This window comes from Mytilus californianus, unplaced genomic scaffold, assembly GCF_021869535.1.
Source record: "Mytilus californianus isolate M0D057914Y unplaced genomic scaffold, xbMytCali1.0.p SCAF_7, whole genome shotgun sequence".
In the NCBI taxonomy this organism is placed as follows: Eukaryota; Metazoa; Mollusca; class Bivalvia; order Mytilida; family Mytilidae; genus Mytilus; species Mytilus californianus.
Window position 1 is genome coordinate 51,368,329 of NW_026262723.1, and position 18,360 is coordinate 51,386,688.

Genomic DNA, 18,360 nt, shown 5'->3' on the forward strand with positions numbered 1-18,360 from the left:
TTTGGAAATCAAAACAAAGACAAGGTTGTATGTATAGATTGCCGGCATTGAAAATCGAAATTTGTTTTCAATCTTTCCGGTCATTGTAGCTTTTTGAAAGTGAGAAATTTTATGTTGGATCTTATTCTTGAAGCAACTGTTTTTGTCATAAGTTAAATTTACGACAAGTTTAGTTTTAAAAACCGTAAATTTTTATTTTAATTCACATTCACTGAGTATATGATTTTCTTATATTTTTTGCCTTAAGCTTCTGTGAGATCAGGCGAATTCTTTATCATTTCTCCTTGAGACAATTTGAAATGAATCAAATGACAAAAGACAATGAACCTTTATCATTTTCATTTTTACTATAAGATTTTGTCAATTAAGCAGTATAGATAAAATTTAACTTCATTGCAAGATCACCATTATTTTACGAGAATCTTAAAGAAATAAGTTAATCTCAACATGCATACGTTGCCAGTATATCGAAACTTCTAGATAGTATTGTTTATCGGCCTAACCTCCTGAAAACTCAGTTTTGAAAATCACATATTAAGTTAAAATTCTAAGCGTAAGTCATATAAACCTACCAGTGTAAAGTTACACGGGCGTAAGAGATTTGCGCCGATTTAAAAAAAAATTTCGATCTTTAATTTGCGCTGATTTGATTCTTTCATTAGCGCCTATTTTATTTTTTTTATCACTTGCTCCGATACTTTATTTGCTATACGAGTAAATACATGTACATGTAGTAAACCTAGGATGTATATTGCATGGTAATATATGGATATAAATAGTGCTCCCTTATGTTTAAGATAATTTTGGTTCGAGAACTTCGTTTTGACACGAGAAAGAAAAGATGGACTTCGTTATTGGCAAGTACAACAAGTATAGAAAAGATAAAATGACAAGAAAGGAATATATCAGATGTGTGGCATATAAATTCCCGGCAAGATAATAATTCATTGTACTAGTATTACATTTTTATGGATTTTATTGTGGTGCTTTGAAATGCTGTAAATAGAATTTTATTCCGTGATTTTAGTGAATGTAAACAGAGTGCACAAATATCTTTTAAATTGACTTATCCTGCTCGAAATTCTACTCCCATCTCCACTTTGTGAGCAGGAGACAACAGTTATATACATGTTATAATTGACAATTCATAACATATGTATAACTGGCTAACGGAAGAGGTTTACATGTATATGATAAATAAAAAAAACCTTTCACCTATAATTTACCTGTACACAATCGGTGCAAATGAAAGACAAAATCGGCGCAAGTGAAAGAAAAAAAGTGAAATGCAGATCGGCGCAAATGCAAAAAGCCGAGTTCATAATTTATATGTTTATTATTATTTTTATTAGTCTAAGAACGGAGGTTACAGATAGTGTAGTATCTTTTGTGTCCATTTGTGTTTAATTTCCACTAGGTATCAGTGCGACGCTTAATTCCACTTTTCTTGGAAGACGTAGTTTTAAGCGTACACCATGTTGGAGTCCGTGAAAAACGCGAAATAGGACGTTATAATTTGACGTTTTTTTTTCATGGCTAGAAACAACGTCATAGAGCTTTTATGTCACTATCAGGTTGCGTTAGTTGATGCGCATCAACAATAGGCTGTTTGGTCTTTAATCCTTTAATTAGGATTTAGTGACCAATATCAAAATGAATCATAGCTAATACAACGACAAGATAAGAAATATGTCTTTTTGTTGAAAATTTACATACTTGTGCTCTATTCATGACGTTACAAATAGCACTCGTGCTGATTTTCCATGAAAATTCAATGAAAAGGGTAAATTTCCATTCATTTTTTGGAAAGGAAACACTGAGCTCATGTGTTGACAAAAAAGATCTTTTAACATAATGTTTGTTATGACATTTTACATGTCTGACGATATTTGTTGAAGCCTGTGTTCTATATCCCTATGCCGTAATTTGGTTGAAATCCAGATGAAATTTTGCAATCTCTATTTGTGACCAAATTGGGATGTCAAAATCAAGGCTTTAAAATAAAACATTTTTTATCTTGTAATAATTTAATTTTGTATGTAACACGTCTTCTGATTGGCTGAAAGTGTTTTGTCTATCAGCTCATAGACATAATTTTGTCATGTGACTGTGACGTCAACATTTTTATCAACATTTACTCCTTTTTAGAATTAAATTATAAGGAACGACTGTAATATTTTTTCTGTCTTTTTGAAATAACCCCAAAAATGTGGTGCACACTTTTAAATAACCTGCTACCTGGTTATTCAGTGTGCACCACATATTTGATGTTATTTCTTCATAAAAATATTAGTCATTCCTTAAACATTGAACCTAATAATCATAATAATAATAATCATAAAGCAATGGATTTGTAAATACATGACATAGTATAGCATGATCACTGTATTTGGCCCTTACCGAACTCACTCATTTCATGGGATGGATGGATAGATGGACAGATGGGTAAAACAAAATAGGAACAGGGGTATCATAAATATCACTTTTCCATAGAAATAAAAACCTTGATTCTTCTGGGGTTGGCTTGAGCTTGCAGTTGTAGAAAATATTGGCATTTTTAAATAAACTTTCTGACGCGTTAATGATAAATGGAAGTTCCCTTCTACATCAGTTACATTAAACAACTCTTTCCCAATATGAATTATAAATTCACCAGATCTTGTTCTCAAATTATACAAATATTCCACCTGGCAGGGGGACATTGTATTACATAAGCAATACCTCAAGAATGTGTGTTAATAAATAAATTGAAATTCTTCCAATAAATCCTTAAAAATAAACTTACTTTTTACATTTTTTAACTTCCCTTACTATATTTGTCATTTGATTATTCCCCATGTGCTAAACAAATATGACTTAAAAAGTAAAAAGACAATGTATTCATAAATGTTATTATGAACACGTGTATTTGTTTTGACATTTATCATGTGACTAAGGTCTACTCAGTAATTGAGTATTTCACGAGTTAAAATAAGTGGAAAGAATTGTAACGGTAAATCTATGTTTAATTACGGTATGTGTTATTCAAGCTTGCTTCAGACAGTTGAGTCTGGTCATTTCTGATCCCCCACCTATCCACTTATATTTTATCAAAGTTTTATTTGATGTATTCATACTTGTATGTCTGATTTAAGTGGACATTTTTAAGATTTTACATGCTTGAATTGATTGGTAACACAAATTATTTTTTTTGTAAGTTGTGTATTGATTAATGACATGTTGAGGCAGCGGCTAAGGACATGCAGACAAATAAGAACATTGGTGCATTGTAAATAAAATTGATAAAAGTTGCTTAACTGTACTGTCCAGAGGAGCTGATAACCCAAATAGTGTTTGGTTTTATTTATAAATATTTCATGTTCATTTGAGTAGACAGACAAGAACATAATAGAAGTTGTTGGTTATTTAAGGTGCATGAGATGAATTTCAGTCTATTTATAGTTGGGAAGTTGTGGGTCATTTAAGGTTTGTAAGAAGAATTTCAGTCTATTTATAGTTACTCTGACCTGGTCATATTCAAATCAGTGTTTTCCCATCTCCATCCACTCCAGACAAGTTTAATTTTGAAACCAAATATTTTCCTGAATTTCATATAAAAGCTTTTGTCACCTTAACCAGAGGTCTTTTCTTTCACATGACATTATCACCCAAATTTTAAATGCAATTAAATAATAGCTTCAATTAACTGTTGACACATGAGATGTGTCTCCTCTGTATAATTTAGATAGTAAAGTGCAATGTTGAAATTAAAAGCAAAACTTAAACATGTAAAATATGCAAAATATTCAAAGTCAATGAACCTTGATTGCATGTACAGGACCAAAAAATTTCCATTCGAATAAGATATGTCAATGTTAATACAACTGCATACCAAATATCCTTGACTTATCATTAGTGGTTCCCACCTAGTCACAAAATTTAACATGTAAACTATGCAAAAGTTTTAAAGTCAATAGACCATGACTGAGGGGGCAGGACAATTAATCTCCATGGTAATGAGACGGGCCAATGCTTATACAACTGCATACCAAATATCATTGACTTACCATTTGTTGTTACCCTTTAATTGACCTAAGATCATAAACTTTTAACATTTAAACAAAGCAATAGATTTCAAGTCAGTAAACCATGACTGAGGTTGAGGTCTAAATAATCTCTATGGAATTCAGATACAAGTGCCAACATATATCACTACAAACTGCTCAGAGTCTGAAAAGACCATTTTTTTGTTACTGGTCGAGCACAGATTTTACTTGATAAGACTCAACATAATCTTGACAGTACTTAAATGTACTTAACTGTGCTCGACTTTGGTCTCAACTTTATTTAATAAGTCTGATTGAGTACTTGGTAATCTTGGTATAGTCTGAAATGGTCTCAACAAATGCTCGACCTGTCTACTCACTCACTCTGACTCAGTCTTGACCTTTAACTTTAGTCTGGACTGGTCTAAATCAGCCCATCTAACTCAATTATATATTGATCTTACAAAATTCCAGGTTATTTGGTAGTTTGGTTTATTGCTGTCAAATTAAAGGATTTAATAAATGGGTAGAAAAAAGCTAGAATTTTCAGTTTTGATTAAATTCAGATAGTCACCTTTAATTATTTCTATAACTTTTTCAAATCAACTTGGATTTTCATAAAACTCTACAGCTATCTCAATTATACATTGATCTTACAGAATGCCAGGTTGTTTGGTAGTTTGGTGTATTGCTGTCAAATTTAAAGATTTAATCAACAGGTAAAAAAGCTAGAATTTTTAGTTTGGACTGAATTCAGATAGTCACCTTTAAAATTTGATATAACTTTTTCAAATCAACTTGGATTTTCATAAACCTATACAGCTATCTCAGTTATATATTGACCTTACTGGTCAAGCACAAAATATGGTCTTTTCAGACTCTGAGCAGTTTGTACTATTACAAAAAATTATTGACTGCAGCCGCCAGAAAACAGCACACCTAAGTCTCTCTGTTTGAAGTGAGACAAAATCATTACTGAAATGGAAATGCTGATACCCACACAGGCACATAACATGTATAAAATAAGCCATGTTACATAAATTATAAATCACACAGCAGAAATAAAACATTGTTTATTAATAAAAAAAAATATGGCACATTCCTTGAGCAAAATAGCTCTGCCATTATCTGAAATGATTTTCACTAATGAAGATACATAACAGTAAAAAAAAAAAAAAAAATGCTCCGCAGGGCGCAGCTTGATACGACCGCAGAGGTCGAACCCTGAACAGTTGGGGCAAGTATGGACACAATATTCAAGCTTGATACAGCTCTGAATTTGGATTGTGATTAAATATTTGACACAGCATAGGTTTCTGACACAGAATGAATGTGGTCTAAGAACTTAAAAATTTTAAATTGGACATTCACCTATTATGGTCCAATATCCAAAATCTAAATACATGGTTAGATTCAGCATATCAAGGAACCCCAAGAATTCAATTTTTGATGAAATCAAACAAAGTTTAATTTTGGACCCTTATGACCTCAATGTGGACAAAGTTGATAACGGGGACCAAAAATCAAAAATCTAAATGCATGGTTAGATTCAGCATATCAAAGAACCCCATATATTCAATTTTTGTTAAAATCAAACTAAGTTTAATTTTGGACCCTTTGGACCTTAATGTAGACCAATTTGAAAACGGAACCAAAAATTAAGAATCTAAATACATGGTTAGATTCGGCATATCAAAGAACCCAATAATTAAATTTTTGATGAAATCAAACAAAGTTAAATTTTGGACCCTTTGGACCTCAATGTGGACCAATTTAAAAACGGGGCCCAAAATCCAATAAACTGCTTCGCTGAGCGCAGCTTGATACGCCCGCAGAGGTCCAACCCTGAACAGTTGGGGCAAAAATGGACACAATATTCAAGCTTGATACAGGTCTGAATTTGGATTGTAATTAAATATTTGACATATTATAGGTTTCTGAATAAATCTAGTCAAAGAACTTGAAACTGGTTATATGAATTGAATTTATATTCAATTAAAGATTTCTTGCTGTTGTGTAATACACTGTGCTGTTGCGCAATACTTAGTAAATCTGTTTTCAGACTATAAACAAATAAAGTTCAATTCATTCTCAATGTCATATTAGAAATTTATGAAAATCAAAAGGGAGCTTACATCAATATATATAAACAATTTACCAGTTTCATGAGAATTGCTGACAGCATTTTTGAGTTATTTTCTGAAAACTGGAAAATCCCCCCTTTTTTAATGAATAAAACCCCACAACTCAGAAATGTAAAATGTAAAATTTATAAAATTCTAAACGGAGCTTACATCAATAGATATAAACAATTCACCAAAGTTTCATGAGAACTGCTGAAAGCATTTTTGAGTTTTTGTCCAAAAACTGGAAAATCCCCCTTTTTTCTGAATAAAACCCTGTAACTCAGAAACGTAAAATCTAAAATTTATAAAAATCAAAAGGGAGCTCATGTCAATAGATATAAACAATTCACCACAATTTCTTGAATGTTAGTGAAAGCATTCTTGAGTTATTGTCCGAAAACTGGAAAATCCCCCTTTTTTCAATGAATAAAACCCCATAACTCAGAAACATAAAATCTAAAATTTATAAAAAACGAAAGGGAGCTCACGTCAATAGATATAAACAATTCACCAAAGTTTTATGCAAATTGGTTAAAGCGTTTTTGAGTAAATGACATACAGACGGACAACGGTATACCATAATACGTCCCATAAACGGGCGTATAAAAACTTAATACACGATTAGATTCAGCATATTAAAGAACCCCAAGAATTCAAGAATAAAACCCCATTGAAATTGATCAAGAAATAAGCAATTTATACGAAGTATCTTCTTTGGCACAATACGGTGCAATTGAATATTTCTTGCTATTGCGCAATACTGTACAATTGACAATTTCTTGCTATTGCGCAATATTGTGCTATTGGATATTTCTTGCTATTGCGCAATACTGTGCAATTGAAGATTTCTTGTTATTGCGCAATACTGTGCAATTGAAAATTTCTTACTATTGCACAATACTTATTATATAATAATTTACACATCCTGTTTGGTGTGTATCTCCTACCATATCATTATTATTTGCTTTTAAATATTAATCAGAAATAACCAACTTACAATGGAAAATTTTAAAAGAAAAAAAAAAAGGAAAAAAAGAAAAAAAAGAAAAAAAAAAAATCCCCCCCCCCCCAAATTTTTTGAACCCCCTTATGATTCATCACCCCCAAACTCAATCCCAGCCTTCCCTTTGTGGTATGGTACCTTGCAGTACAATTTCAGAGAGATCCATACACTTGAACACAAGTTATTGTCTGGAAACTAGAAAAATGCTTATTTTTGGCCCCTTTTTGGCCCCCAATTCCTAAACGTTTCGGGCAATTACCCCCAAACTCAATTCCAGCTTTCCCTTTGTGATATGGAACCTTGTAGTACAATTTCAGAAATATCCAAACACTTACACACAAGTTATTGTCATGAAACTAGAAAAATGCTTGTTTTTTGCCCCTTTTTTGGCCCCTAATTCCTAAAATTTTGAGGCAATTACCCCCAAAATCAATTACAGCCTTCCCTTTGTGATAAGGAACCTTGTGGTACAATGTCAGAGAGATCCATACACTTACACACATGTTATTGTCTGGAAGTTACAAAAATGCTTATTGTTGGCCCCTTTTTGGCCCCTAATTCCTTAACTGTTGGTACCATAACCCCCAAAATCAATCCCAACCTTCCTTTCGTGGTATTGAACCTTATGGTAAAATTTCATGGAGATCCATTCACTAAAACTAAAGTTAGAGTGCGAAAACCAATGTGTTTTTTGGAGTGTGATGATGCCGAACAATAATTTTTTATTAAATCCAGAATGAATTCCAACATGTTACCCTGTACATCATACAGAGAAAAGAAACAAAATCTGGTTTCCAACTGTTGTATCAAAATGTTGCTATAGCCCTTGTAAATGGCCACCAAAAAGCATCCATTTTGTAATTTATAACTCTTGCAAGAAATGTCAAAATTTCAACTGAGTATTCTATGAAAGAACTGTCTTCTGCCATTTAAGTTGATTTATGAGATGATAAGCATAACCAAGATGATTATAAAAAAAAACTAACTTCAAAACGACTTACTTTAATTTGATAATATTCAATATTTGCATAAATAATTAATTGCGCAGGGGACACTATGATGAACCATACACTGAAGCCTAAATATGCTGAATATTAAATGAGTTTTTATATCATGAACCATCTCATCATCTTTCACTTTCCATTCATGATATTGTACATGTTCTTAATAACCATTGAGCAAATATCTAACTAATCATCAACCACTTTTCAGTAGTGTGTAGGCAATATACTGGTTGTGATTCAATAATCTATTGTATCATATAAATCACATAAAACAAAATTAATACTAATTTTCATTCAGTTTCACTAACCATTGAAAGATTTACGAAAAATTATTATTATTTTTTTTTTTTTTTAGATATTTTTCCTTCATGTAATTGCCTCAAAGTTTGATTTTTATGAAACTGGAAATGTTATGCCAAAGCGTTGAATCTCTTAATCAATCTAATTTATATAATTTATTTTGTTTAAACTGATAGATGATAAAAGCCAACTTGCTTAGGCAAAACTTTGGGAAATCTAAGGTATAATAACCTAAATCTAGTATATTACTTGAACAATTTCTATTTTAACAACTATCAATTTAGAAATATGCTTCCATAATGTTCCAAATAGAATTGAAATCCCGAAAGAAAATGCCCCAATCGGTTGACAGGTGAATAGTTTTTCCTGTAAAGAATATGTTTCCCAGCGTTACATAAAAAATTACTAATCTGTATTAAACAAGTAATATTTTTGGTCATATTTTTTATAAATTAAAATTTGTATTCTGCTATGAACATTTATTAATGCATTGTACTACATGTATTTATTGTAATTTGAATACATCCTCTTTTAACCAACTATCAAATATTAAATCTAGGAAGGAGGGGTGAGAATTTGACACTGTTTTGCATCATAGGGTCATTGGATATTGATCCAATCACACATGCCCAGTATAATTATCTCAGTTTTCAAGAGGACTATTTCAGAATGGCCAAATAAATATTTGGTACTATTTTGGCTTAACTGTCATAAATAATTTAATCTGGTTGATCAATATTTGATGAATGTGAAAAAATAAACAAGAGTGCACAAGCTTAAATGTCTCGCCTGCTCTACTGACCATTGATTTTATGTTGATAGTCCTATATATAAAGTTTTACTACAAGTATCACATAAACTCAACATGATCCAAGAAAATGAGGTTACGGTCAAACAAACCAAGCCAGAAATACATGTACACCTTACAATCATTCCATACACTGAATATAGTCGACCTATTGCTTATACTATACAAGAAACAGACCAAACCATGAAAATTTTATATTGACCAATGAACCATGATAATGAGGTCAAGGTCAGATGAACCTGCCAGACAGACATGTACATCTTAAAATCTTTCAATGCATCAAATATAGTTGACCTATTACTTATAGTATCTAAGAAATAAATTTAACCTGGAAAACTTAACACTGACCAATGAACCATGAAAATTAGGTCAAGGTTTGATGATACATGCCAGAAAGACAAAATCAAAAGGGAGCTCCCGTCAATAGATATAAACCAGTCACCAAAGTTTCATGAAAATTGCTCAAAGCACTTAGAGTTATTGTCCGAAACCTGGAAAATCCCCCTTTTTTAAAGAATAAAACCCCATAACTCTGATACGTGAAATCGAAAATTTATAAAAATCGAAAGGGAGCTCCATCAATAGATATAAACAATTCACCAAAGTTTCATGAAAACTGCTCAAAGCATTTTTGAGTTATTGTCTGAAAACTGGAAAATCCCCCTTTTTTAATGAATAAAATCTCATAACTTGGAAACGTAATATTTAAAATTTATAAAAATCGAAAGAGAGCTCACATCAATTATAATAAACAATTCATCTAAGTTTCATGAAAACTGCTCAGTGTTTTTGAGTTTTCTCCGACATGTTGACGACAGACGAACGAACAGACTTACGGACAATGGTATACCATAGTACCTCCCGTAAAAGGGCGTATAAAAAACTTACTTCTAAACCACTGAACCATAGAAATGACATCAAGGTCAGATAACTCCTGTCAGTTGGACTTGTACACATTACAATCATTCCATATACCAAATATAGTATGCTTATAGTATCCGAGATATGGACTTGACCACGAAAACTTAAACTTTTGCACTGATCCATGAAATAAGGTCTAGGTCAAGTGAAAACGGTCTGACAGGCATGAGGACCTTGCAAGGTACACACATGCCAAATAAAGTTATCCTATTACTCATAATAAGAGAGAAATTAACATTACAAAAAATATTAACTTTTTTTTCAAGAAAACTACCACTAAACTGATCCATCAAAAAGGAGGTCAAGGACAATGGACATATGACAGATGGAAACTTCATAACATAAGGCGTCTGTATACAAAGTATGAAGCATCCAGGGCTTCTGCCTTCTGAAATGTTATGCTTTTAAGTAGTAGGTTAACGCTGCCGCTGCAAGATCACTATCCCTATGCCTGGCTTTCTGCGACAGTAGTCTCAGGCTTGACAAAAATAGCTCTTAAAAAAGTAAATTATATTATGTACAGATAACGTATTATTATGTACAGATATTTGATTGAACTACCTGCCATTCTTTGGAATTTTAATCCACATACAATATATTTCAAAAATTTGAAAATATTAAGACTACAAAATTTGTTTCATTTAATTATGTTTTTATAGAACTTTAAATAGCAACATAGAGGAACCTTCAGTAACTTCTTTAAAGTATCATACAAAATCTAACTATAGCATGTATAGCATCTTCGTATTTTCTAAAAGCATATACATGTATGTTGTCAACATTTCACTTTGTTGTACTAACACTTGCATTAATTAAATACATCAAATTTCCAGAAAAACTTAGAATTGTAACCCCGACACTATAGAAAATCTCGATCCACTAATATTAGTTTTTCAAGCACTTTGTTTAAGGCAGTCACTGTGGGTGAAGATTTAAAATGTTCTAAAAAACTCTTTCCCTCCTCCAAACACTGTGTTAGTTGTGGGTCCAGTGGAATACATCCTGTAAAAATAATTAATATTTAATAAAATCTACCAGTAACTAAATTTGCAAGGGTAGGACTGGTTAACAGTAAATTCATAGTTGAATAACACCTACTAATCACAGCGTACATGCACATTTTAAATGACTCAGTTCGTTTTTTAAACCAAGAATGACATTTATATATTAAATATAAAAATAAGGAGATGTGGTATGATGGCCAACCAGACAACTATTCTCCAAAGTTCAAATTAATAGGATGTAAGCAATTATAGGCAACTGTACAGCCTTCAATAATGAGAAAAACCCATACTGTATAGTCACCTATAAAAGGCCCCTCCAAAAAAAATTATTTTGAAAAATCCTGAAGAAACAAGTATGAACCCCCCCCCCCCCCTTCCCCTCAAAAAAAGGAGTGGGGCCGGTAAGACCCCTTTTTGGCCCCATAACTATAGCATTTCAAAAATTTGTTAAAAATGTAAACTTTCAGCTATTTATTTGAAAGAAGAATTCTTTTGTTACATGAATATGTGCTGTTTTTGACAATACAATGCACATGCATCAGGTACTAGCATCATTAATTCATTCAAAATTACTGAAATCTTCACAATTTTAGCATTTGTGCTTATTTTTAGACGGTTTTTGTCTAAAATGGAAGTGGCCGCACTTGTGTTCAGTCATAATACTTAAATATATGTTGTATTTGATGATGATACATAACATATATAAAGGTTGAGACCGAACACAAATGCGGCCACTTCCATTTTAGACAAAAACCATCTGAAAAGTGACGTTTTCTGGCATATTTGATAGATTTTTCATCTTTAAGCTTGAATTTAGGCGTCTTTAATGACCAAATCAGTTCAAATCTTTTACATAAACTAATTGAATCGACTGAAGTAGACACTTAAGTGTTTAAAAAATGTCAAAAATCATTCATCAGATGTACTTCAACTATTAGGCCAAAATAAGCCTTTACTGGAACTTCTCCTTTGTCCCCCTCAAAATTATTTTTTTTGAAATAATAAGAAATTTTGAAAAATCATGAAGAAAAAAGTATGAACCCCCCCCCCCCCCCCAAAAAAAAATTTTTTTTCAAAAAATTTGAAATTTCAAAAAGTTTGAAGAAAAAAAATATGAACCCCAAAAAAAATTTGAAAAAAATCCCCCCAAAACTTTTTGAACCCCCCCCCCCCCCCCCAAATCTTTTTTGAAATTTTGAAGATTATATTCTTTTCTGGAAAAATGTACGATTTCAGAGAGTTCCATAAACTTTAACACAAGTTATTGTCTGGAAACTAGAATCAAAGCACTGTAAGCGCTGTAGGCAGTTAACCAAAAACCAAAGCAAACGTAATTATGAAAACTGTGGCAGTGTTGCTTCAATTTTTTTTTAAGATTTGAAAGAACAAACATTAAACATTCGTATATTGTACATTTATGTTCATTAAATGAATTGATTATTAAGGCAAATTAATTAATATTTCATCAAGGTTTTCAAAAGTAACTCATATATCAATGTAAATGACCCCCATCTTCACCCCCAAGTGCATGATATTACTCCATACCAAGTTTGGAATAAAGTGACAGGTGATTATAAAACAGTTGGTCAAACATTCTCGGGCTTTACACTGCTTGAAAGATTTATATGTTTTCTTTAAAATGAGCCATAAATGAAAATTATTATAGGCCCAGAAATAATTTTATAAATAATTAAAGTAAATTCAATTAACCTAGACTCATTTTTTAATAAAATTTTATAATAAACAAGAAATAATTGTAACAGGATGCCGTCACGAAGTCTCCCAAACAAAGCCCCCATAATTCATCATTCCCATGGTCTCCTGACATTGGGCAAAGTCCAGTTCATATTGGTTTGGTCTAGTAAAGTGATATGCATATGTGACACCTAGGAGATTGACCCTGTATGTCATTCAAATCTTTTTGAAATGATGAACAGGAATAAATATGGTTTAGGTGTAGGTATCTCGACTGTTTACAAGTTCTCAAACAGGAGGGGGTGGGGTGACCCCAGGGACTCCCCCTATATTTCATTTGATTTGTTATATTGTCCCATACATGAATACATATGGTTTAAGGGTGGGGATCTCGACCATTTCCAAGTTCTCAAACAGGAGGGGGTGGGGTGACCTGAGGAACTCCCCATATATTTCATTTGATTTTTTATATTGTCCCATACATGAATATATATGGTTTAGGGGTGGGGATCTTGACCGTTTACAAGTTCTCAAACAGGAAGGGGTGGGGTGACCCCAGGGACTCCCCCTATATTTCATTTGATTTGTTTTATTGTCCCATACATGAATATATATGGTTAAGGGGTGGGGATCTCGACCGTTTACAAGTTCTCAAACAGGAGGGGGTGGGGTGACCTGAGGAACTCCCCCTATATTTCATTTGATTTGTTTTATTGTCCCATACATGAATATATATGGTTTAGGAGTGGGGATCTCGACCATTTCCAAGTTCTCAAACAGAAGGGGGTGGAGTGACCTGAGGAACTCCCCATATATTTCATTTTATTTTCTATATTGTACCATACATGAATATATATGGTTAAGGGGTGGGGATCTTGACTGTTTACAAGTTCTCAAACAGCAGGGGGTGGGGTGTCCCTAAGGACTCCCCCTATATTTCATTTGATTTGTTTTATTGTCCCATACATGCATGTATATGGTTTAGGCGTGGGGATCTCAACCATTTCCAAGTTCTCAAACAGGAGGGGTTGGGGCGACCCCAGGGACTCCGCATGTATTTCATTTGATTTGTTATATTGTCCCATACATGAATATATATGGTTTAGGGGTGGGGATCTCGACCGTTTACAAGTTCTCAAACAGGAGGGGGGTGACCCTAGGGACTCCCCCTATATTTCATTTGATTTGTTTTATTGTCCCATACACGAATATATATGGTTTAGGGGTGGGGATCTCGACCAATTCCAAGTTCTCAAACAGGAGGGGGTGGGACAACACCGGGGACTCCCCCAAATTATTTTCATTTGATTTCTTTTATTGTCCCATACAAGTATATATATTGTTTAGGGGTGGGGATCTCGACGGTTTACAAGATAAAAGTACATTTTCAAATTGAAGGGGGTTGGGATGACCCCCAGGGACTCACCCTATATTTTGGTTGATTTTTTTTTTTTTGTCCTGTTCTCATTACTGAAGACTGCATGTGTCTATCACTTACTGTTTTCGAGAAATAGTCATTTGAAAATTCAAAAAAAAAAATCCCATAGGGTTCTATAGTAAACCCCTCCCTCCTTCGACTGTTTTCGAGTAATAGTCATTTGAAAATTAAAAAAAAAAAATCCCATAGGGTTCTAAAGTAAACCCCTCCCTTCTTCATAAAATAACAACAACCTTATTTGGCAAGATAAGTTAAAAATAATAATTACCGCCCACTTATATAACTTTATTTACTCTATCATAGAGATTTGTTGTACAAACAATATTCCTGCGCATTTTGCCATTTGGGAAATATAAACGTCTTGTAATTACCGATTTTCGGCGATGAAATATTTCATACAATTGTTCTTTGACATCGTAGCCAAAAGCACAGGGGGATAATAAACTACATACGGATTTCTATTGAGCCCTACTTCCTATGTGCAACTTCAAAAGTTTTGGGTAGTTCGACGATCATGTAAGGTTTTTCTGGTCATATTTTTTGTATTCCAGAAATAAAAGTATTAAAAAAATGTCCAATTAGTTATAAATAACATAAAGTCAGCTAGATGATAACAATGGCACGTATATCAGCATTTATTGGGTAGAACACAAATCTAGGGTGCTCGCATTAGGCAGCTTAACTGCCTAAAAATGCTTGTTTTTGGCCCCTAATTTCTATAAGTTTGGGGCAATTACCCCCAAACTCAATCCCAGCCTTCCCTTTGTGGTATGGAACCTTGTAGTATAATTTCAGAGAGATCCATACACTTTAACACAAGTTATTGTCTGGAAACTAGAAAAATGCTTGTTTTTTGCCCCTTATTCCTGAACCGTTGGGGCAATTACCCCCAAACTCAATCCCAGCCTTCCCTTTGTGATAAGGAACCTTGTGGTACAATTTCAGAGTAATTGTCCGGAAACTACAAATATGCTTCTTTTTGGCCCCTGTTGGTACGATAACCCCCAAAATCAATCCCAACCTTCCTTTTGTGGTATTGAACCTTCTGGTAAAATTTCAAAGATTTCCATTCACTTAAACTAAAGTTATTGTCTGCAAACCAAATGTGTCTTGGACGATGACGACGAAGACATGATAGCATTATACGAACGCAAATTTTTTGCGGTCGTATAAAAACACAGACAGAATATGGCAGGGTATACATGTATACCATCCCTCATCTGGAACAACAAAAAAGACACTTAGTACAGATCTGAGAGTACTCGCAGTTACTGACAGCTAGTTTGAAGCCAATAACAACTAATAAAGGCTATATTTTATTAGACTTTATTTTCCACCAGATGTGTGACTTTTCTTTTGTAGACGAAACGCACGTCTGGCGCAATACAAAATTTCAATCCTTGTATCTATGATGAGTTTATTTGCATATATATACCAAATGTGTGTCTTTTGTCCATACAAGACTGGTGAATTCGGTATGGGAATAATAAACTTATCAATTAACATTGAAAGTATACCTGAATAAAAACATCTGTTACCCATTTAGCGAATCACACCTTAATAAAAAAATAAAAAAAATATCAGTCAATCCAAACTGAAGTTTCTTCATTTCTTCAAATAGGACTTTTTAGGATTATTAGCGTTCTTATTCATTGCAATGCTCATCTTTTGAACATACAAAATTTAGTTCAGATTGAATAGTGTGGAACCGGAAAGCTTAAAAAAGTTTGAATACAAACTTGATTGTAACTGTGAACAATAATCACAGTAGCTACATTCTGTAATTCAGTTTAAAACATTGTACCTTGACATAAAATGTGCAATTCCTTAAGATAAATTCGTAAGCATTTACATACTCCCATCCCTAAATTAAGAATCATATAAAGCAGGTATGCAATGATTGACCTACATTAAGGACAACCAATCATGTGATATGCTAGCTTTTATTATCCACACTGGTAAATTGAATGACAGGTGGTTTTACCTTTGAACCATCCAGATTGGTGAACCAACAATGGTAGCAAGTTATAAAATCATGGAACAATTCGCTTTTCATTAGAATTTGGAGTTTGAATATTTTTAATGTTTCAACACAAGAAGATATTTTTAGTCTGACATCACAAAATATTGTTTTATAGAAGCATTTAACAATATTGTCATTCCAAACACAGACCCAATTGGACCTGTTGCAACACATCAGCAAACTAAAAGGAAACAAATAGGATACATCTTAAACTGTTCCCCTTCTCAATTTTTTAATATATCTTCAGAACAATAACTTTTGAAAATCTGTCTCATATTAGCATATTCTGGTATTGGTAGTTCAATTAAAAATAAATTTTGTTCACTTTGCCAGAAAAATAAAATGTTAATATTACCGTATAGCGGGTTATTTTCGCGGGTGTAAAATTTCGCGATTTAGGGGCAACAAGGTAAACGAAACATTTTGGCGGTTTTTATTTTGGTGGATTCTTAAATCCCAATTAAATAATTTGGCGAATACTGAAATTGTTGCATATAAAATATTGAAAAATTGAGAAGCAAGTTAATTGATTTGTTTACCTAAATGATGTCTTATTTATTGATCTTGACCGGAACTTTGATGTACTCACTAATTAGGTTATAAAATTATCAAGACTGATTTACAACTCTCATGCAATTTGACACTAATTAATAAGGGTAATTACCTGATAGAGTACCCTACTCATAATCTATTTGACACTAATTGATAAGGATATACACACGTGACAGTCATCTTATAAAATACATGTATGTTCAATGCCCTTTTTGTTTCTAATATTTTGTTAAAAATAACCTATAAACAAGGAATTATTTGAATCTGGAATAATTTTGAATTCTGGAAAATTGATTAGAAATGTATGATGAAAACTAACCCAACTAAATAGGGTTAGCCATGCGTGCATGGCTAAGGTTAATTTTACTTTCACTGTCACTTCAGTATGAACTAACTAACCCACCTTAGCCATGCGCGCATGGCTAACCCTATTTAGTTGGGTTAGTTTTCATCATATATTTCTCATCAATTTTCCAGAATTCAAAATTATTCCAGATTCAAATAATTCCTTGTTTATACCATTATTGACCTACTGACAGACGCTTTAGCTATTAGAAAGTAACAAAAGTATGCATTAATTTTCGCGGAATTTATTTTCGCGATTTTTTTTCATCTGCCAAAATAAGCGAAAATAAACACCCCGCGAAAATAACCCGCTATACGGTATTGAATCTATATTTATTTATACAAATGAAACATAACATCTTTTTTCTTATTTTTTGTGAATTTTCCCTTTAAGATCTTAAAGAATCTTAATTTAGAGATACTTACCTAAGAAAGGAATATGGTACTTCTTAGCCAGGGATTCTCCTCCACCTTTTGAAAATACATTTGTACACTCCTATAAATAAAACAATAATTCAACAAAAGTGAAAGCCTCAAGAGAACTGTCCTGAGACCAGCATCAGAGAGTTTTAATCAAAATTTTCATTTTAAAAATGCAAGTTGTAGAAAAGACTGGCAGTAAAATGAACAACTGTTAAAAAAGATGAACCATTTGTCACATTCTCCTTGCATTGTCAAAATTATCTGAAAATGATAGAACTGAACTACTTCTTAGAAAAAGATAATTCTATTGTTTAATTTCTTCTTTCAAAATCACACAGATGAAAGAAGTCCCTTATGTTCATTAATATAACAAAACAATATACTTACCTTTTTTAACAGAATGTGGACAGAAAAAAAATCTACCATACACATTTTTTAATTAAAACACAACTCACTCAAATATATGTGATTCATATCTGAACCAAAAAGTAGACAATACAAATCTTTTCATATTCTACTTACTGAACAATGAGGACAAACAAAGCCACTCATATTTTCGATAAGACCAATAATGGGTATGTGTGTCTTTTTACAGAAAGTTAACTCTCTAACTACATCGCCCACAGCTACTGCCTGCAAAATATCAAATAGAATTTAAACTATCATACATACTACATCTGGAAATAAAATGCT

At 32.6% G+C, this 18,360-nt stretch overlaps 1 protein-coding gene and 1 long non-coding RNA gene across 4 annotated transcripts in view; both read right to left on the reverse strand.

The window, feature by feature from the left end:
- LOC127709751 (uncharacterized) overlaps positions 1-10,056 on the reverse strand; it is a 133,978-nt gene extending 123,922 nt beyond the window's left edge. Inside the window, exon 1 of the long non-coding RNA XR_007985730.1 lies at positions 5,649-10,056. This is a non-coding gene — a long non-coding RNA (uncharacterized LOC127709751). The remainder of the gene's footprint in view (positions 1-5,648) is intronic.
- Positions 10,057-10,679: 623 nt separating this feature from the next.
- LOC127709730 (cytosolic Fe-S cluster assembly factor NUBP2 homolog) overlaps positions 10,680-18,360 on the reverse strand; it is a 53,598-nt gene continuing 45,917 nt past the window's right edge. For 2 of the 3 annotated variants that reach the window (XM_052215397.1, XM_052215396.1), the window contains exons 6-8: positions 18,190-18,300; positions 17,671-17,740; positions 10,680-11,189 (exon numbers count right to left, since the gene is read on the reverse strand). In XM_052215397.1, coding sequence (XP_052071357.1) covers positions 11,047-11,189; positions 17,671-17,740; positions 18,190-18,300 — 324 coding nt within the window. In that variant the 3' untranslated portion in view covers positions 10,680-11,046. Of the gene's footprint in view, positions 11,190-15,840; positions 15,881-17,670; positions 17,741-18,189; positions 18,301-18,360 lie in introns of those variants that run through there. The other variant, XM_052215398.1, reaches the window with a different exon arrangement.